This window comes from Pseudochaenichthys georgianus, chromosome 4 (assembly GCF_902827115.2).
Source record: "Pseudochaenichthys georgianus chromosome 4, fPseGeo1.2, whole genome shotgun sequence".
NCBI classification, from domain to species: domain Eukaryota; kingdom Metazoa; phylum Chordata; class Actinopteri; order Perciformes; family Channichthyidae; genus Pseudochaenichthys; species Pseudochaenichthys georgianus.
In genome coordinates, this window is record NC_047506.1 from 41,068,922 (window position 1) to 41,090,822 (window position 21,901).

General features: G+C 40.2%; 1 protein-coding gene and 1 pseudogene across 1 annotated transcript; both read right to left on the minus strand.

Annotated features, from left to right (window-relative positions):
* Positions 1 to 13,148: 13,148 nt before the first annotated feature.
* LOC117445035 (protein wntless homolog) lies at positions 13,149 to 17,837 on the minus strand (annotated as a pseudogene).
* A 105-nt stretch (positions 17,838 to 17,942) lies between these two features.
* Positions 17,943 to 21,294, minus strand: dr1 (down-regulator of transcription 1). The gene is made up of 3 exons (XM_034081580.2): positions 20,387 to 21,294; positions 20,083 to 20,246; positions 17,943 to 19,135 (listed from the first exon to the last, which is right to left on the minus strand). The coding sequence occupies exons 1-3, from the start codon at positions 20,604 to 20,606 to the stop codon at positions 18,992 to 18,994; spliced, it is 528 nt and encodes a 175-aa protein (XP_033937471.1). The 5' UTR covers positions 20,607 to 21,294; the 3' UTR covers positions 17,943 to 18,991.
* Positions 21,295 to 21,901: the final 607 nt, after the last annotated feature.

Here is a 21,901-nt window from a genome sequence, read left to right on the forward strand (position 1 = left end):
TGTGAATATATTAATCATGTCTTAGTCCTCTCAGCAGAGGGCAAACCCAGTCGTGAGAGCAGGAGCCCCTCAGTGAGATGAATACAGTCTCCTGACAGCAGCTTCCTTGTCATTAAGTGGAAATGGTGAGCACTGGCATGCCAAATCTGCTGTGGCTGAAGATACTACAGCCTCTGCTCCATTTACATTCATTACCACATTCCAGTGAAGCAGTTCATAAAAACTGTGTTCCTGCCTTCAGCATTTGGCATATTATAATGTAAAGCCCTGATTCAACATGCAGTCTAATAAATGTTCACATTTAAATAGTGGTACAGCAATGAATTCTAAAAGCCATAAATTAGTTAGCATTTTACCACGTCCGGTTCCCTCGCCTTGAAGTCAGATTTTTTTTGACGTGTTTTTTGTTAGATGCTTGAAATTAGGTGTTATTATGTGGGAATTATCGGCTTTTTGTTTAGGGATGCTAACTTTCAGTACTTCAACAATACGTCATCACTGCACCGCTCTATTACAGAAGCAATAACAAAATGTGTTGCAAACAGGTGCTTTAAGCAGCTAAACGCTACACCCCTAGATAGACGGTCACTTGGTTGGGAGAGTAAAATAGGTTTATATGAGAATTTTAACTAAGAAACATCTGTCTATGAATGGAAATGAGATGATGAGATTGTTGAGTCAGTTATGGGCTGTAAAACCAAAACAATGAGCTTTGAGAGGCTAAATATACTATAGGAGTAAGGAATTAATTAAATTAAATGTAAAATGCTGTTTTCATTTACAAACTTTATTAAATTGCTTTTACATTTCTACCATAATTTTTCTTGCATGATGGAAAAACAGGTTACATTATTTACATTTGAATTAAGATATGAACCGTACAGCGTGGGAATGACTTGATAAAACATATATAATGTCAAACTGATTTGTGATTTATGAAGAAAAATGTACTGGACACGGACAAAGAAGAGCTTATCTAGTTATATTATTACTCTAAACTGGGAATACGAACAGAACGGGAAGGGACGTCAATCGACCTTTTGTTTTTCAAATTATATTATTTTTCCACCTCAGTTATATTGGGGGTATTTAACATACACTAATATAACTAGAACAGAAAGTGTATCCGATTATCGGTTAAAACAACACTCAGAGGTCTGTTATTGTACAATAAAATCAAATGTGTTTTATTACCTACCTGTGTCTTCAGTTGCTAAGCAACCTCTTACTTCCTTGTCAGTTTATAATTTACTGTCCAGTGCAGGGTGGTACTTATAACACAATATACTTCTCTAAAGTTACAACCTGTGATGTCACCAAGGCCATAACACACACGATTAGTGTTCTACTTCTTCCATAGCTTATTAATTACAGCCCTTTAGTCATTGTTTATTCATGCATGCATTTCATTACTTAATTCTACATAATATACAAGACCAGGGGAAAACAAGTATCAGTACTGAAACCAAGGTAAGCATCTTACCTAATGTCATACATGCAGTCAACCAGTTACAGGCATAGGATTTCATTTGAGCCAAAAGGAGTTGGAAGAAAAAAGAATAAAGGCTGATGTTGATGACTTCATGAAGAAGTGTGGGATCTTTGGAGTTGTTGTTTTTATTGATCATTGTAAAACAACAAACTAAATCTATCTGATGGAAATCGTTTTTTACGGACAAGGTAATGTATTGAAGTTTTATGCACGTTATGTAATTTCAATCTAATAAAATAGCCTCAAATAACTTGAACATAACGTTAACTTGACAAATGTGGGATGATGTAGGGAATATAAAAATAGTCCCAATATGTTGAGTGCATTTTAATGCAATAAAAGCATTATCCTTTAAATCAGGGACACACAAGTCTGGCAGGTGTATTATTCTTGCTTAAAATAAATGGTTATGTGCGGCATTTGTCATTGTAACCTATATATTCTGTGTTCAGTTTAAAGTTGAACAGTTTTTATCTACCTGTATGTTTAATAGGTCTATGCTAATTAAAGACACTGAGACATACACATAGTGAAACCAGCCAATTACATTAAGTGCCTACACTTAGTTACTGTACTTCAAAAAGCAGACGGTGCTGCGCTCAACACACACAGACTCAAAACCATGGACACACTGGCACATAAGTTACATAAACAATGTATAGGCTTAAATTGCATAAGCTACAGTATTGCAACTAAGCAGTCTCTCTCTCTCTCTCTCTCTCTCTCTCTCTCTCTCTCTCTCTCTCTCACAACAAACAAACACAAATCCCAAAGTTGTCCTGAAATTAACTTATTAAATAAACGAAACGAAAAATATAGCCTACTTATGCAAACAACATTGAATCTGGACTTGAAATTATTCTGATTAGACCTAGCCTACATTGCAAATGAGCAGACAGCGCTGCTTCACACACACACACACACACACACACACACACACACACACACGCACCTCTTGCTTCCTCCGCCACATCTCCTCCGTCCGTACCTCTGGGACAGCTGAGCTTGAGCTAGCCAGGGGAACGTTGCTAGCGCAGCTAACGTTAACGGCCCGTCCACACAGCGGCGTGCGTTGACGCTTCCCCATTCACTTTGAATGGGGTGACGTCACTTTTAGCCGAAATGCATCGTGGGAAGCGACGTGGAGCGTAGCTGGCGTGGCTGACTGCAAAAGTTGAGCAATGTTCAACTTTTGACGCCTCGGCGAGGCGTCAGCCAATCGAATCATATGCCAGTACAAGTTCTAGCCAATCAAACCGCTGCTTGTGTGTCAGGGGCGGGAGATTCATGTGATTGGTTGTTGGTCGAGTTTCAGACACGCCCGCCGGCAAGCGTCAGCGCACGCCGCTGTGTGGACGGGCCGTAACGTTAGTGCTAGCATTATCCACATCTTCAGGCGGCTCTTCTGATGATGTACTGTAGTACTAGTAGCAGCTTCACTTGTAGCCTCGGTGCTGCTAGCCTCTTTCTTCTTGTGAATTATATTCTTTTTAGAAAAGAAGTCAAGTAAAAAAAAATGTCCTGCCATTATAGAGCTTTTTCGTGAGCGTTCTTGAGGGAAAGACCTGCCACAAAATCGGCGGGCGGCGAGCTGGCCGGGGCCCCAGCCCTCCGCGGGGTCACGAGCCTGATCACGAATCATAATTTTTTAAGGAAATCGTTTTTATTTCTTATTATAATTACTGTGAAATGTATTATGTTGTTGTCATTTTTACAACAAATACACACTTGCAACTGATAACACTGGCAATGATTTTATATGTATTAGACTATTGAAAAAAAGATCATGCTCCAAATAAGTGGGGGTACGGCGTACCCCCGCGTCCAACGCCCACTACACCACTGTGCGGCAAGCTTCCATGTAAAGTTACGGGTTGAAAACAGTATTTCCGGTCTCGACGTTTTCATAATAAAACTATTGATCAAATGATTTAACAGTGATATCTGCAGTACTCATCCACTAAAAAACATAGGTTTATCCTAGTTAATTATACGACATGAATTGGTTTAAATTGTGTACAATGCTTTTGTGTTTTTCCCATAGATTTTTCTCTTTCGATTCTGAGAGACACATTTATTTTTTTAGAGGTTTTGATAGGCTAAAATCACGCCGCAATGCACGTCGGGATATGGTGTTTATGTGATATGAAATCGGAAAACATTTTTAAAAAATAAAATAATACTTTATTCCGAGTGTTCTTGCTTTTCTCTTTGAAAGTCATCACATAACGGCATTGCAATACACGGTTCGGCTGCATTAAATATTACATATCTGCCCTAGATCTGTATTTATAGAGCCCTGATCAGAAGACCTTTTGACAAACTGGAAGAGATGCCGCCAAAACTGAATACGTGACGTGGACCATAAATATATCAACAATTAAACAACATCTTCCATTTCTTTTCACACAATACGTCTCCTTGCAGTATCAACACTAATTCGGCTGACTTTTATATTTGATCCAATTAGTAGATAGTCTGTATTTACACCATAACGGTGCACAGCTGATAGAAAGGGACTTTTTTGTAGTTTTTAAAGATATTACTGATTTTCTGAACTACCTTTCCAACTCCTCATGCAGTTGACTGTTACAGGTCTATACAAGTTCATGATACAATGCATAAGCTTCACATCGAGAGACTGAAACTGTATTTTCCTTTAACGTTCTGTTTTAATTTCATAATAAAGTGAATAGTCATATTATGTTTGATATTATTATGTTTTATTAACTAGACCACTGGTCTAAACCGCACCTCCTAGTGGTTAAAGCACGTTATTGAATTTAGTTGTTGAATAAGTTATATTTGATGAAAACATTTAAATATTAAGAGTAGCCTACATACAAAATAGGGGTCAATGATAGAAATATAGAATAGAAAATATCAAGAAGATACTGTAGTGATGTCTACAATAAAACAGTTTAGTGCAGGACGTCCAAAGATATTAACAGGAGGATGTGCAAAACAGACAAACTGATAAGGCTGAATTTTACTCAGGTGTAACTAAAGTCTGATTTAAGGGTTGTTTACATTTCACATCATTAATCAGAATCTGCAAAGTAACAAAAATAAATGTAGTAGAGTAAAAATACCAGGTTAACCTCTGAATTGTAGTGGAGTAGAACAAAGTAGTACATGCTGCTGTAACAAAAAGATTTCCCAACTTGGGATCAATAAAGTATCTTATCTTAAGATGATCGATGGCTACTGCCATATTTGCTAAATGTGCATCTGAACCTTGACATGTGCATGTTTCAGGCTTATCAATTAACAACAGGAGGGGTCACAGACATAAGACCAGCTGTTAAATAAAGCTCTTCTGACCTTAGCTGTCATGTGGTATTAATGCTGCCCATTATGGACACAAGCAATTTTCACCCATGTATTAATTATATGTTTTAAATTTGATAACACCAATGTGTTTCGTGTCCCCTAAACCTCCAGGGATGTATACAGTTTAATACTGGCAACTTCTAATTGTGGGAAATACGAAAACATCTTTTTAAAACTACAATTCCCAGTAGAAACGTGCCATAGAACATGTTGCGAAACATTTCTGGGGGGGAGGGCTGGGCTGGACCCGTCCAAGTCCAGTTTTGGATAGTCTGGCGTGGTTCCATTCCATTTCAAAGAGCTGTTTGACACTCGGCGTAACCTTGTCGCACTGCCACTCCAACATCCAATCACAGAGCTTGAGGGCTAATCACGGGGTTTGTAAAGCAAGGCGGATGTTGTAGTCCCAAACGATAGCTGGGGATTCTGGGTAGTGTAGTGTCTTCGGAAACTCTGTAGTGTCTAAACTCCGAAAAAACAATTTGTCTCTCCGAATCAAAGGTTAAAAACACAAAAGCTTTGTACATAATTTAAACCAATCAATATTGTGTAATTAACAAGGATAAACTGATGTTTTTTAGTGGATGAGTAATGGAGATATCAATGTGAAATCATTTGACAGTGTGGGGAATACTTCCGGTTTTATTATGAAAACTTCGAGACCGGAAATACTGTTTTCACCCACGCTAACTTTACATGGAAGCTGCCCCATATACAGTACACCTCCTGGTGAGACCTCAAATCATCTTCGTATATCTATCAAACTGTAGATCCTACACATCCACTGGACGTAGATTATGAAAGTACAATATCCACTTCTCGCTATAAATCTAATAAAAAAGCATTTTAATGGCCAAACTATTCCACAATTTAGGATTTTCCAGAGAGGGTTATTTGTGAATAAACGACCCTCCGAAGCGTTTGCAATTGACAGGAGCATGTTGTTTCTTACACGACCACTAGAGGTGCTACACTTTAAAACGTGACTGGGTCGTATTTAGCTGCTGAACAATCGACCTATATGGTCGTTTTTTGTAGGAGAACAGGCTGTTTGATTCTTATCACCTGTTGCTGTCAGAAATACATTCACTGTAGACCACACAGACTACATCACAAGTGACACCTCTCAGGAAGATTATTTTACACAGCAAGATCTGATACCTGTCAGTATAATCATAATAATAATATTAATAATAATACATTATATTTTTATAGGGCTTTTCAAGGACTCAAAATCGCTTTAAAATATAAGGGAAGGTTAGGGTGGGGGGTATAGACTACATCACTACATACTTTGAAAGGTGCAGATCTCATTTCGGCAAACATTTCAGGGCTTTGTGGACGTAATCCATGACAAACTGGAGTTGAGACCAGGAGGCAGAGTCGCAGTCTTACACGCTTCTCTGCGCTCTCTCCTAGGCAGTCACCCATAGGAATCCCGAACCCAATAAAATACCCAATATTAGCAGTGTGTGTGTCTGCCCAAGGACAATTTAAGGTAAAACCTAATAGAGGTGTCATACATAATAACCTAATAAAAGTAAATGTAACAACTACTACAGTGCAACAAAACAGGAAGATTAAATGTGGTCTCTTAAACATAAGATCTCTAGCATCTAAAGCAATATTGGTAAATGATTTAATATCAGATTATAATATTGATATATGCTGTCTCACTGAAACTTGGTTGAGACATGAAGAATATGTCAGCATAAATGAGGCCACTCCACCCAGCCATGTCAACACTCATATTGCTCGAGGCACGGGCCGAGGAGGTGGAGTTGCAGCAATCTTTGACTCAAGTTTACTTATCAATACTAAACCAAAATGTAATTATACCTCTTTTGAAAGCCTCGTTTTTAGTCTTACGCATCCTCCGACCTGGAAAACTTTGCAGCCAATCTTATTTGTTACAGTGTATCGTGCACCAGGTCCTTATTCAGAATTCTTATCAGAATTCTCTGAGTTTTTATCAACTTTGGTTCTTAAAACAGACAAAGTAATTATCGTAGGTGACTTTAATATTTATGTTGACGATGATAAAAATAGCCTTACTGTTGCATTTAACTCTATATTAGATTCTGTTGGTTTCTGTCAGAGTGTAAATAAACCAACCCACTGTTATAATCACACTCTCGACCTTGTTCTGACTTATGGTATTGAAATTGAGCAACTATTAGTCGAACCGCATAATCCTGCTTTATCCGACCATTTCTTAGTAACTTTTGAAGTACTGTTACTAGACTACAAAGCATTAGTCAAAAGCTCTTGCAGCAGAAACCTATCTGTTAGTGCTATAGCCACATTTAAGGAAGAGATTCCACCAATACTTAACTCGATAGCATGTCTGCATGTAGGGGAGGAAACTTATACAAAATGTACACCACCCCAAATTGATCATGTTGTTGATAGTGCTATAGATGCGCTGCAAATAAAATTAGACTCTGTTGCTCCTTTGAAAAAGAAGAAAATAAAACAACATAGATTAGCTCCATGGCATAATGCCGAAACCCGCAAAATAAAGCAAAAGTCTAGACAACTTGAAAGGATATGGCGTTCCACTAAACTTGAAGAATCTCGTTTAATTTGGCATATTACTCTCAATGAATATAAGAAAGCACTGCGTAAAGCGAGAGCAGCCTACTACTCTTCATTAATAGATGAGAATAAGAATAATGCAAGATTTCTTTTCAGCACTGTAGCCAGGCTGACAGAGAGCCACAGCTCGATTGAGCCTTCTATTCCCATAGCACTCAGTAGTAATGATTTTATGTGCTTTTTTAACGATAAAATTGTTACTCTTAGAAACAAAATTAATGACCTCTTGCCTTCGACCAGTATAGTGTTATCAACAGCTCCCGGAAACGTAAGTTCTAATATTACACTAGATCAGTGGTTCCCAAACTTTTTGTGCCCAAGGCACACCAAAGGACAAGTCAAAATCTCAAGGCACACCTATTGTGCAAAATAGCCCTGATAACACGTGTTATCACTCATATGTAAAATATCTGTAAATGTGCATAATTATTTACAAATGCCAAATAAAATGTAACAAAGACAACTATATTACTCATGAAATATTTAGTAACGAAATATTTCAGAGATGAATTTGAAACGTTTTCAAATTAGGCTTCATCAAAGCAGCAACACACTCATTTAAACCAGACAGGTCACAACATTAAAAATGAGACAAAGGAAATTCAGCACAGATAACTGTCAATGCAAGGAAGCTGCATTGTCCATGGTCCTGAACTACAAATTATAAATGTAACATTTCAGCAGAGTCGTTACTAAAAAAAAGTAATATATTACATATTACATATTACTTAAGTATGACACTACTTCGTTACTCTCTACATAAAGTAACTCGTTACTTTACTCGCAGGGCCGGCCCGCCCCTCCCTGCAGGCAGATCACGCAGACTGCTAACGTTTCAAATGTTCTCTTTAGTTCAGTTTCCATCCTGAATGTTTTCCTATCTGACCATGGCTGTTCTCTGTCTCCCGCTATCTGTATATTTTGCGCAGTCTATCTCTGCTCACTCTGTTGCGTCGGCGTGTTCTCCTGCGTGTTGGCCATGTGTTGCACTGGAGCCAGACACCGCAAAGAATTAAGCCGAGCACGTACGAACTGCGCATGCGTGAGTGGCAATAACTCTCCTTACCAGCAGGCGGCGGTAGTGTGTATTCGTCATTCAAAACAGGCAACAACCGGAAGACAGAGAAGAAGAACAGACTTGTGGTATAAACAAACACATAGCGTGTGCGGTAGCTCCACCTTAGCATGTGTTATTTGCAGGTGCTTGTTGAGGTTTGACGTGGTGTCACAGCAGTGGATAACAGCTTCTGGCCTGGACACAGTTTGCACCTCACCGTCACATTCCTGTCTATTCTTCGGACGAACTCAAAATAATGGGCATACGTCCTCCACCCCTCGAGAGTTATCGCTGACTCAGCCATGTTTATGCAGCACTGCAGGTGGAGATGTAGTCGCGCAGATTACGTACATATAAACCTACAAAGTACTGATATAGTAAATAAAAAAATAATTATTTTTATGTAGTTGTATATTGCAATAATAACGTATGGTTGTCACAAAATCCCACGGCACACCCGGACTTGCCTCACGGCACACCAGTGTGCCGCGGCACACCGTTTGGGAACCACTGCACTAGATAGTAAACTAGAATGCTTTTCAGCCATTAACCTTGAACAATTACATTCAATGATTCTCTCTTCTAAACCATCAACGTGCATGTTAGACCCAATTCCAACTAAGCTGTTGAAGGAAGTTTTTCCATTAATTAGCACTTCTTTATTAAATATTATGAATATGTCTTTATTATCAGGCTATGTTCCACAATCATTCAAAGTAGCAGTGATAAAACCGCTTCTTAAAAAGCACAACCTCGATCCAGAGGTTTTAGCCAACTATAGACCTATTTCTAATCTTCCGTTCCTCTCAAAAATTCTTGAGAAAGCGGTCGCAAAACAGTTGTGTGATTACTTAAAAAACAATGATTTATTTGAAGATTTTCAGTCTGGCTTTAGAACACATCATAGCACAGAGACAGCTCTGGTTAAAGTCACAAATGATATTCTAATAGCCTCAGACAAGGGACTTGTCTCTATTCTTGTTTTGCTCGATCTCAGTGCTGCATTTGATACTATCGACCATGATATCCTATTGCAAAGACTAGAGCACTTAGTTGGCATACAGGGAACTGCTTTAGGCTGGTTTAGGTCCTATCTATCTGAACGCTCTCAGTTTGTACGTGTTAACGATGAATCTTCCACGCAAACCAAAGTTAGCTATGGAGTGCCACAGGGCTCAGTGCTCGGACCTATTTTGTTCACATTATATATGCTTCCGTTAGGCAATATTATAAGGAATCATTCTGTAAACTTTCATTGTTATGCGGATGATACTCAACTATATTTATCAATCAAGCCTGATGAAATTAATCATCGAAATAAAATTCAAGACTCCCTCAAGGACTTAAAAACGTGGATGACCTTAAACTTTTTGATGTTAAACACGACCAAAACTGAAGTTATTGTACTTGGCCCGAAGAATCTACGAAACAAATTATCTAAAGACATACTAACTATGGATGGCATTAATTTGGCCTCCAGTGAGACTGTAAGGAATCTTGGTGTTATATTTGATCAGGATTTATCCTTTAACGCCCACATAAAATCAATTTCAAGGACCGCCTACTTCCATCTACGTAACATTGCAAAGATCAGGCATATCTTGCCTCAAAACGATGCAGAGAAACTAGTCCATGCATTTGTTACTTCTAGGCTGGATTATTGTAAGTCTTTATTATCAGGGAGTACCAAGAAGTCAATCAAGTCGCTTCAGCTGATTCAAAATGCTGCGGCTCGTGTACTAACCAGAGTTAGGAAAAGGGACCACATTAATCCTGTTCTGGCTGCCTTACACTGGCTCCCTATAGAACACAGGATAGAATTTAAAATTCTTCTTCTCGCCTACAAAGCCCTTAATGGGCAGGCGCCATCTTACCTTAAAGAACTCATTATACCCTACTGTCCTACTAGGGCATTGCGTTCCAAGAATGCAAGGTTGTTGGTTGTTCCTAGAATCTCTAAAAGTACAATGGGAGCCAGAGCCTTTTCTTATCAAGCTCCACATTTGTGGAATCAGCTTCCAGTTTGTGTTCGGGCGGCAGACACCCTCTCCGTTTTTAAGAGTGCGCTTAAGACCTTCCTTTTTGATAAAGCTTATAGTTAGGGCTGATTAGATTCAGCCCCTAGTTTTGCTGATATAGGCTTAGTTTGTCGGGGGACATCTTACTTCTTCCTTCTCTCTGTCTGTACCTGTGTACTCTCATGTTCCGATTAACCCAGCTTCCCCAAATGTCTTTCTTTTTGGTGTCTATATACGCTGGGATCCGGAGTCATGGATGATCCTGCGGTCCTGTGTCCTGCATCGTGAGCCCTGGATCTTGAGTCGTGGCTGTGGTCCTGGATCATCGGTCCTGGATGGATATCCTCGTGGATTCAGCTTCCTATTATACACACATGCATTTCCAAACATTTGGACTACCTATGTTGCAAATGTATTATCTTTTCAATTTACACACGGCATCTATTGCACGTCTGTCCGTTCTGGGAGAGGGATCCCTCCTCTGTTGCTCTCCCCGAGGTTTCTCCCATTTTTCCCTTTAAAACTGTGGGTTTTCTCCGGAAGTTTTTCCTTGTACGATGTGAGGGTCTAAGGACAGAGGGTGTCGTATTGTCATACTGATATTCTGTACACACTGTGAAGTCCACTGAGACAAATGTAACATTTGTGATATTGGGCTATATAAATAAACATTGATTGATTGATGGTCATTATTTTTTTGCCACACACATTAAATAGGAAAATATTCTGAGCATGCGCAGTGTAGTTTTTTACAGTCACCATTGACTTAAGACAGTGAGAGGGAGGGGCATGATCGGGTTTTGTCCCACATGGCTCTAAACAGCTCAATAGGCACACACTGTAGACACTGATTAGAAGAACACAGACTAAAACAGCAATGTACAGACGAATCAGATGATTAAACATGATCTTAAAATATATTTTATATTTTATTTTTATTTTTTTGTAATCATTATTTTTAATACTTTCTGCTGACACGGGGATGAGCCCCACCTGCCCCTAATGACCAGTCGCCACTGGCGTTTAGCCGTTTTCGTCCTCGTGTGGCCTAGGTCTTAGGTCGTGGGAGAGTGACGTAATTGATGCGACACACACACTGCAGAGTGACAACTTTCTAGAATGGCGCAAAAAAGGATTTTGGATTTTTTTTTTTCTCCAACAAACAACCCAATAAAAAGAGTGGACCACCAGCTACTCCTCAGCCCACCACCTCTAAAACTAGAGTAATATGACACAGAAGAGACTGACACATCTGACTTTGATGCATGTCCACAGTAACATTTTGGACAATGTGGATGTATCTGCTCTAATGAGGGTCTTCATTAGTGCCACCCCAGGCTACATTTGGAGTTTTGTGAAGCCCCAACACAAGGTAAAACGATATTTTTCCTTTAATGCTGCTGCCGCTGTGCAGTGTTTTGCCTTGTCAATCAGTTAAAATTGAATTCATAGTTTTATTAATATTGTAAATAATATACACCATACACCCACCTGTTATTTTACTTCATGGGAAACACCTGGTAGGTATGGACGCATTTGGGGGACTACATTAAAATCATAATGTAATCTGACAAAAGTCATTTCGTTTCTCGCTTTCATGTGTATTAATTGGGTGAACAATGTTCAGGGAAAGTCCATCAATTTATATGAATTGCATTTTCATTTATTACAAGTTTGATTGTTGTCAACGATACATTTGGACTTTTAAAACCTCAAATCCTTTTTCATTTTAATTTTGTCAGAAAATGCTCATGCTACTAGTGAAAATTCAAATTGCATTAATGTATTGCAATGTATTTAAAAAAAAAAAAAAGCTAAGATAAGATACCGATATCCAAAATCGGGAATTTATTTCGTTGCAGCAGCATGTAATACATGTATTGCAAATAATGTGAAATAACAAAAGTGTATAAAATAAACAATTATACAATATAAACATCTCATAATAAAAGATAAAACAAAATTAAAAGAGTGAAAATATGTAAACTATCTGACACTAAAACACTATCGATGGGCTGAATTCCAGCTAGCTAACACAATATAGAAGTTGGATAGTATATACTATGACATATTCAATGAAATATAGATGATACCTTTAATTGAATTCAGACTGCCAATGCTAAACTTCTTTTATTACAATTGTGTTAATATAAACTAAAGTGAATACAAGCCTCAATATTTTTCAATACTTATTTAGGAACAGTATATTACCTATACAATTGAAACAAGTACACATCAATTAACGCTCTCTTAAGACAAATATCAATAGAAATACAAATTCATTTCCAAATACTTTTATTACCCAGACATGTTTAAGCATGTTGTAGTGTTCACAAAGACATTGTTGGGCCCTGAAGTCGTCATCATTTAAATGAGGTTGTATCTTTATTTATTTTTTATATATCTATAGGAAGTGATATCTCATACAACTAAAATGTTCACCCCGTCCCCAAGTTTATATACCCTTAGCATAGTTCAGTTTTGCCCGCAGAGAACAAATGTAATCAGTATCCTGTTAACACTGTAAATAGAGTTACAGTGATCCAACCTACCACAGTTCAATCTCCACTCAGTGCACATGCTTCATCTGCTGAAATTGCACTGCTCATGCAAAATTATAATGAAATCAAATATATGAAGTTCCCCGCGGTTATTCCTGCGCCACCTTCCCCGTGATGCTGTATGTCTCTGTGGGCCCCGGCTCTCCACCGTTCAGCTGGGTCTCCTGGCTCTCTGGCTTCTCCAGTAAATCTATATATAGGTAACATAATTAGAGACAAACATTTCAACGTCTGGCATGTCAACCCTGTCCCCTAAAAGTTGTAGGAAACTTCATTCTCGATGATGTTGCGAGGGAAACTCGTTTTTTTCTGGGAAAACAGTTGTCATTGTAAATGTAAAAAAAACATCCAAAAAAAAAAAAAAAAAATACTTTGTTACATTTAGTCAAAGATCATGTGTAGTATTCAAATAAGTGTGTTTATTTTGTGACTTCATTTGATGACGTGAGTCAGTGGTTCCCAACTTCTTTTGTCTCGTGTCCTTGAGCTGGTCAAAGAACCCCCTCACCCTTAATACAATTGCTTTTAAACTTGACATTTACACATTTTGTCAGTGAAAAATAATAATATTAAGACTCACTTCTCGCAGTTGAGCTTTGAATGAGACACTTGAGCTTGCTTGTCTTTCATAAGCTCTGATAGTTCTGGGGGCAGGACATCAGGATTATGAGCATTTATATAACATGTAGACAATAATCAAGTAGCCTAGGGGTCCCCAAACCCCCGGTTGGGAACCACTGACGTCACGTAACTAAATAACGCTATGTGTATACTAAGAAAGAATTACATTATTTGAAATAGGTCTTTGATTAAAAACAGATTTGTGATAAATCAAACACAAACTAAATCAATCAAATAGAACACTGTATTGACACGCAGTTTTGTTTTAGGAAAGATAAATAAATGTCTGTGTTATTGTTTTTATTTTATTTTTTTAATTGAGAACTGGATTTCTAATATAATAAATATGACACACCTGTTTGTTGAATGTGAGAGGGTGCATAGAGGAAGATGATGGTGAAAACATACAGGTTCCACATGCCGTAGACTCCTGTGAGGAAAGCACTGTGGACCAGCAGAGTGTAGGCCCCCCAGAGCCACTGTGGACCTGCAGAGTGTAGGCCCCCCAGAGCCACTGTGGACCTGCAGAGTGGAGGCCCCCCAGAGCCACTGTGGACCTGCAGAGTGGAGGCCCCCCAGAGCCACTGTGGACCTGCAGAGTGTAGGCCCCCCAGAGCCACTGTGGACCTGCAGAGTGTAGGCCCCCCAGAGCCACTGTGGACCTGCAGAGTGTAGGCCCCCCAGAGCCACTGTGGACCTGCAGAGTGGAGGCCCCCCAGAGCCACTGTGGACCTGCAGAGTGTAGGCCCCCCAGAGCCACTGTGGACCTGCAGAGTGTAGGCCCCCCAGAGCCACTGTGGACCTGCAGAGTGTAGGCCCCCCAGAGCCACTGTGGACCTGCAGAGTGTAGGCCCCCCAGAGCCACTGTGGACCTGCAGAGTGTAGGCCCCCCAGAGCCACTGTGGACCTGCAGAGTGTAGGCCCCCCAGAGCCACTGTGGACCTGCAGAGTGTAGGCCCCCCAGAGCCACTGTGGACCTGCAGAGTGTAGGCCCCCCAGAGCCAGGGCCCATCACTAACCTGGTGAAACAGAACATTTGGAATCATCGTTAACAGCCCGAACAATAGTGATATTGATCATTTGAGGAGCATCACTTACTTGATTGAGGATGAAGAAGATAACCGTCATGGCTGCACATGCTAGAGTTACCAGCATCAACAACTTGAACCTGAAGATCATACCCTGTAAAACCAGCACAACATGGGGAAACAGCCAACATGTGGTTTTACCTATTTGTTTTCAGATATGAAATTGAGCTGGACAGACCTTATATCGCAGGCTCCTAGCCTCGGGCATTGCAGGAAGTTGCTGTATCTTCCCGCCAATGTTCCTGAACACACACCGCACCATGCCACACAAAGAGAGGACATACAGACAAACAGAAGTCCCTGCCACGAGGATGAAGGTTATCTGTGAAGACAGTCAGGGAAAGCCTGGGTGACAGAGGGGAACACATTTAACCCACGTTTACCTCTCAAATTAGGGGTTGGGTTGTTTTCTCATCATTTAGATGATTTTTCTGGTTTCCAAACTTTCCAGTTCAATTATTTCTACAGTATGATGAGTTTGATGTGCCTCATCATAATTATCATTACGGTATATGTGTTTTTTCCCACCTAAAAAAATGACAGTGAAACTATGTTAAGGTATTAAAAGGATTTACATTTTGAAGAAATGAATGAATATGTGGTAGTTAGGGTCAGGATTGATGTTGGTTAGAAGATTTAACTCTGTGAAAGTGGAAAATAATTGTATATATAATATGGTGGTTTTGTGACGGTGACATCTTTTACCTTAAATGATCAGTCATATATCATCATTAATGATAAATCAGACTAACTTTATTCATATGAGGCACAGCAGTTAAGATGGTTCTTATAAATATGTGAAGTATAAATAAGAGAAGGATACTGAAATATTCGTCCCGATTTCTGATGCCCAAACACTGTAGAAAGGGTTGTTCAAATGAATCCCCTTTTATATTAAAAAGCACATTAATATTGGAAGAAAGATAATACCAGAACACAAGAGATGTTATCCAAATGCATCACCTTTCACTCAGGTCAAATGCGAGGCGAATGGATGAGCCGAACATCACCAGCCCGACCTGCCACCAGTACGCCGACAGACGGTTCCTCTGACTCTGGTCCTGCAGGGATTGTCATGAAAGGAAATGCCTGGCAAGAAAGTATTGAAAACAAGTGCAGCAGCAGAGAAGAAGAAGGGGCTAACCATGAGGTGTTCACCTCATAAGATGACCCAGAAACAGAAGAGAGTGGTGTAGAAGACGCCCTGTTGAGCTTCTTCTAACAGCAGCATCCAGGTCCAATCACAGCCACTCCACCGGAACATTCAGGATCGTCATGGAGATGCCCAGAGCCAGAATCACCCTGTGCAAGGCAAATGTACTGACTTACATCTGCTCTTTACAATAAGTGACCTTCTGCTGCAGGCAGTGTTGACCTGCTTCTATGTCAGCCCTGTTAGAGAAGTGCTGATTCTGGGTCCGTAGCTTTAGTAAAATTAAAAAAATTAAAAAATGAGTGGAGATGATACTGTAGCTCCTGCAGGAGAATTCTACCCAGATACAGCTCAACGCTGCCATGATTAAACACCATATCATGTTCCAAACCACATAAAGGATTATTTCTGAAACGTTATGCGGCTCAAATGCTTTTTCTCTTGCGGGTGAGTTCCTTTCATATCTGGCTTCTTTACAAATATCCTCTCCAGTACTGAGTGTTAGCAATGCCAATGCTAATGTAAACAAAGACCATATTACGTCCAAAACGTCACGCATTCTGATAGTGCCGCGTGTGTAAAGCCAGCACACATTTCAGATAGTCCTTCATATCGGCAGCAAATCTGGATCCGCTCCGTTGTTCTCCCGTTTTTAGAGATTTGGGTACGGAGAAAAAGAGAGAGGGTTTTGTCTACCAACACACCGGGGACACATATGTATGTATAAAAGACATCAAAAAGTGCATTTTGCATGATAGGAGACCTTTACTATGTGTACCCGTATCACTGATATGTCGTTGGTCAACTAGACAGCTTAGTATTGTTGGCAGAGTACAAAGTGCATTTTGAATGATAGGAGACCTTTAAAGCAGACGTTCAGGTTTACCTTAGGGACTGAAAACATGCACCTGAGGGGCCTCTGCTCCACTGAGGGGCCTCTGCTCCACTGAGGGGCCTCTGCTCCACTGAGGGGCCTCTGCTCCACTGAGTGGCGCGCTGTGGTCCACTCACATTTCAGATCATCCCTGTGTGCCAGGCCAGCATCAAGTGATGATGACGTCCTCTTCCAGGCAGACAGGGAGACGACTTCATTCACCACAAGATATGATGGCATGGATCTGTACTATTTTCATTTCTGATAACTTACCAATCTGATTGATCATTTAGAATGCAATGTCAAACTGCAGACAGCCAGCATGAACTGGAACCAGGGGCTCATCGAGTGTTGGGGGGGGGTTTGTGCACAGCGAAAACTATGTCGTTGGCATCCAGTGTTTTTGCCAGAGGCTCGTCGAAACGATTGACCTGCTGGCAACGGTCCGATCCCCACGGCATGAGCCAGCCATGCACCCTATGGCGATGTATAGTGGCCAAGTAGCGAATGGCACTGGTGGGACTGGGAGCTATGGGAAAGTGGAATAATATGTCAGAGACTTGCGGATCCAGATTATTGTACTCATTTTGTCAATTAGCTTTGTCTGTAACTTTCTTCTACTGTACTGTAAATTCACCAAAGTGTTTAAATGTAACATTTTAGAAAACTTGATACAAAAGAAAATAATGTAAGAATTTAACCATGGAAATATCACAGTTGTGATAGCTATTATTTTATTCCCATTTTGAATCCCACAATGTTATGAATTAAAGTGCGATATCCTGAATTCCCTCAATTGTACAACCGCTGACTAATTTGTCACCAAAACGAAACAAGAATTGTATTTTAAACACGATTTCTGTACAATTTCTTCTTACAACATTTGAACAAACAAGCAATACATCTCACTTACCAAGTAATGCCCCAACCATGATGGAAAGAACTTGGAAACCAAGAACAAAAAATCCCAAGAAAAACAGTTTCTTAGTGCTCATGTTCTGTATTACTGCGCCTGACATTTAAAGAGTATTTGGTGAAGTGAAGCGTCTACCTGCTCACACACACGGATCCTCTGTGGAGCCAGAGTGAGCGCAGAGGGGGGAGGGGGAGGTTTGATAAGGTTTCGTATGATTAGAACACAAAACAATTGTCTATAAAACGTGATTCCTTTATTGCTTAAAGAATACAACTTTGTAGCATAGGCGCGTGAATGTGTATCACATCAACGTCACTTGTCTTTACACTGAGGATCGACCACAGTCACAATGCAAATGTTTCATACTGCACCCGGAGAGGGGAAATAACAAATTCAGCCTGGATATCAAAGCATCTTACAGTCACATGTTAATAATCCTTAACATTGTTTATACTGACCTGGAGCCAGCAGCGAGAATCACAGTCGCACCTACACCTTTAAAAAACACTACCTCCGGCTGTTAGTCTATCTTTGGTTCTATGAGACAAAAATATACCGTTTCTGAAAGGTGTAGCTATGTAGCAATACTGTGGGTGGTTCAAGGTAGAAAGTAAAGCAACATAAAGTTATCTTAATGGCCTAAAAATTAACCCATGACAATTTCATTTCTCTATTTGACCAAAAGAAATCCTATATTCACAACCCCTCAAATTAACCTCTTTTGAACCCATAAAGAGACACTTTCTGCCAAGTGACCGTCAAACCACATGATAGGAGAAATCCACTGCTCTCAGACCATTCAGAAGCAGTTCTCCTACACCACCAAACGTGATTAAGTACAACTGATAACATAATCAAGCCATCTGGTGCCGTACCTGAAGGAGAGAAACACTGCATTATCACCAACAATCACTGACACATCCCAGCAGGCAATGTCTGCCTTCTGTTCCACAACACATCCAGAAATCTACAACGCACAACATAATATCCAGAAATAATTAAACAGAAGAAGGAAAAAGTAGAGGAGGTGAGACTGATTTAACACTTCATTCACAGCCTCTCAGTCCAAATCATCATGGTGTCTGAATGTGTGGACATCTTGGAATCCCCCTTCATTTCTCTTTTCAGTGTTCATTCCAATGTGCATTATCCATGTTGCACTGAAGTACAGCGGCGGTCTGACCCGCCTCACGTCTCTGCCCACGACAGCACTGGGGGGGGATTCGGGTGCCGCCGCTGTCCCAGGAAGGAGTTCAAATGTGTAGAACGGCATCCTGGGTTCACATGTCTTCCTCGTCGTCTTCATCCTGAGATGACCCGGCCTGCTGGGCGGCACTGGCGGAGGCAGCCATCTGCGCCTGCTGGGCCGCCTGCTGCATCTGGAGCCACTCCTGCTGGGCGAGCTCCGCCTGCTGCTGCCGCGCCTGAGGAGCACAGAGGCATGAGACAAGAGGACACTGCTGAGTGATTAGGGGATAACAAACAATCACAATGGGGATATTATTAACTAAATACTTTAGGACTCGTATGATCCAAACATTACAATAACTTGCTAAATCCCAAATATAAATGTATTAAAAAATAAACATCTAGTCATTATCAACATTTTATGTAACCAAATATTCTGTTTCCATCAGTATTTGTTGGTGTGAGGCTTTCCAAAAAACTATTTGTATAGCCTTTTTACTGTTTGCAATTACTTGTTATATTCAATTAATGTGGTTTTTAGGGTTTCTGTCCTTAAATAAATGTTTTTGTTGAACTGTTTTTATTAGATTTGACAGTGATGGCAGTCATTCAAAAGCTTCATACCTCCATAAAAGCTGGTGCAGTCCTATATTATACACTAAGTAGAATTGTGTATATTCTCCCATGTTATTAGAGGGCAACCAGCTGTGCGAGGCGACGGGTTGCATGGAAAGTAGCTTTGCTGATGACAATATGCAAGCCTTAGCATCAGGCCTTGTCTCGTTAAGCGTTTCTCGCAGGAGATATAAAAACAAAACATTTCTTTACATCGCCCTAACATGTTGTTACATTTCTTGTGAAAGGTGAACCTCACCTAAAGACTGGACTTCTATATGCCACTAAAAGAGCGACTGCACATATACCATAATACTTCAACATGTTCAGTTGTAAATATAGATATGCGTCTCAATTATGTAAAGACAGCATATGACCACACCTCTTCTACATATGTTTGGCTTTTATCACATACCGTCTTATGCATTTCCTCTTGATATTGTAAGATTACAATATACCACATGTTATCAATGTTACTGCAGGCATTGAAACATATTGCATTAAACCATACCCTTATTTCCTACCCCAGATCTACATTGGACCATAAAGCATGGATTTGGAATCCTACCTTGGCAAACAGTTCCTGCTGTTGTCTGAGCAGCTCTTCCTCCGGGATCCCCAGGTTCTCCAGTCGAGAGCTGGCCTTCCTCCTCTTCAGAGCCACAGTTTTACACTCCTGCAGGACGTCCTTCACCTCCGTGATGTATGATGCGAAACCAAGGCTCTCTAGGGCTGTGGTGTGAAAACGAGACGAAAGCGAAATGATTACTCTGTGGTTTAAAATGCAAGACAGGGAGACACACACACACCCTCTTGTGTCCATCAATACAGAGTAGACAGATGTTGATGTGCAGAGACAGAGCAGGACTCACCATTGATGACATGCTCAGGAGAGATGGTCTTCTTGTCGGACTTGTTGCATATTTCATTGGCTTCTGAGGATATGAGGTGTATGAACTCGGTGCAGCAGTTAACCACCAGCTCCCTGGCGTCGTTAGCCACTCGGACGTTAGGGAGAACTTCCTTGATCATCTTGTTGATAGCTGCTCTGGGGATGGTGAGGTCGTCGTCGTTTCCAGAGGAAGAAGCCATCGTGGCAGGCGGAAAAAAACACAAACCAGCGAAATGAAACCTCTTGACTGAAAAGTAAAAACGCTAGCAGTCAAATGCAGGCTTCCTTGAGTTTCTGGAGTGTAGTGGCCTTCTCAAGGCAACGTCAGCATGAATTTAAATGTCATCAAGAAAATAAATCGTTTCCTCAAAGTTTGCCGGTTGGCTATCTTGCTAAAGAGCGAATTTAACGGGGTGCAGTTTCTGCACAGCTGTTACACGGAATGTGACAGATAATTAAAAGGTCCGAGAAACGTTGAAACAAAAATAAAAGAACGCATAAAACGTTAATACTGGGGGAGAAAATGCCTAGCTAGTCTAGCTAGCTAGTAGCTGTGGTCCCTGTCGCAAGAAAGCCGCAACCCAGAAGACAAGCGAAAGCGGAGTCTGAGAGCATGGCTAATGCTAGGCTAACAATGAACTGCCCCGGCCAGGTCTAACTAAATAGTTGACTGGGTAGAGACAACTACTAAAATAAAGTGGCAATAACACTGCAGGCTACTGTTCTATGCATCGATCTAGTGGGTCAAACATGTCAAGCAATCGTAAAGCGTTAAGCAGTTAATTGAACATTTTGTATGCTGGGTAACGTTAGCTTTTTAACCGGATACAACGTCAATGCCGGATACTATTTCTTCTTCGTGAGTATGTATTGGCATCTGACAAACCATCCCAGAGGCAAGACTGCCACCGCCTGACGGGAGTGTGATTGGATTGGTTTGTGCAGGGAGATGTTATCTAGATTAGGCCTATTTTAGCTAAACCAGGCTGTTGATAATTGCACAGTTTATCTTGCCTGATGTTTGCCCTTAGAGCCCTCACAGTAAAGTGTTGAGGTACTTTCCCTTCCGTATTAACAGAATAGTGTGGTTTCTCTTGATGTTGTATTTTATGCAATGAAATAGTATTTGTTCTTGTGTTTGCTACAGTGTGTAAATATTTCTTGTTAGATGCTGGTCTATTTTATATAATGACAGCGGCATTTTAATCTCAATACTCCTGCCATACTGAATGTCTCAGCTTAATCCAAGTTTAATGGAATTTGTAGGTGCATAATTGTTTGTTTTGACAGGTTTGGCCAGAACATCCCCCTACATTCCAAATATTCCGAAAGGAAACATTACTATAGTAAAGCTATACTTTACTATCACAATAGTAACTATAATCAGACCAGATAACATAGGAAATAAGTGCAATTAGACTATAGTGGCAATAGTCAAGGATAACTTAATTAGAAGCTTAACAGTCATTACATTTGTCAATAAAAAAACGACAAC

Bases quoted from the DNA above. Each gene is read 5' to 3' on its own strand.
- dr1 (XM_034081580.2), bottom strand. From the start codon at position 20,606: ATGGCTTCTTCCTCTGGAAACGACGACGACCTCACCATCCCCAGAGCA. The intron at 20,247-20,386 runs GTGAGTCCTGCT...TTCACACCACAG, and splicing joins TCCTGAGCATGTCATCAATG to CCCTAGAGAGCCTTGGTTTC. The intron at 19,136-20,082 runs GTAGGATTCCAA...TGTGCTCCTCAG, and splicing joins AGCAGGAACTGTTTGCCAAG to GCGCGGCAGCAGCAGGCGGA.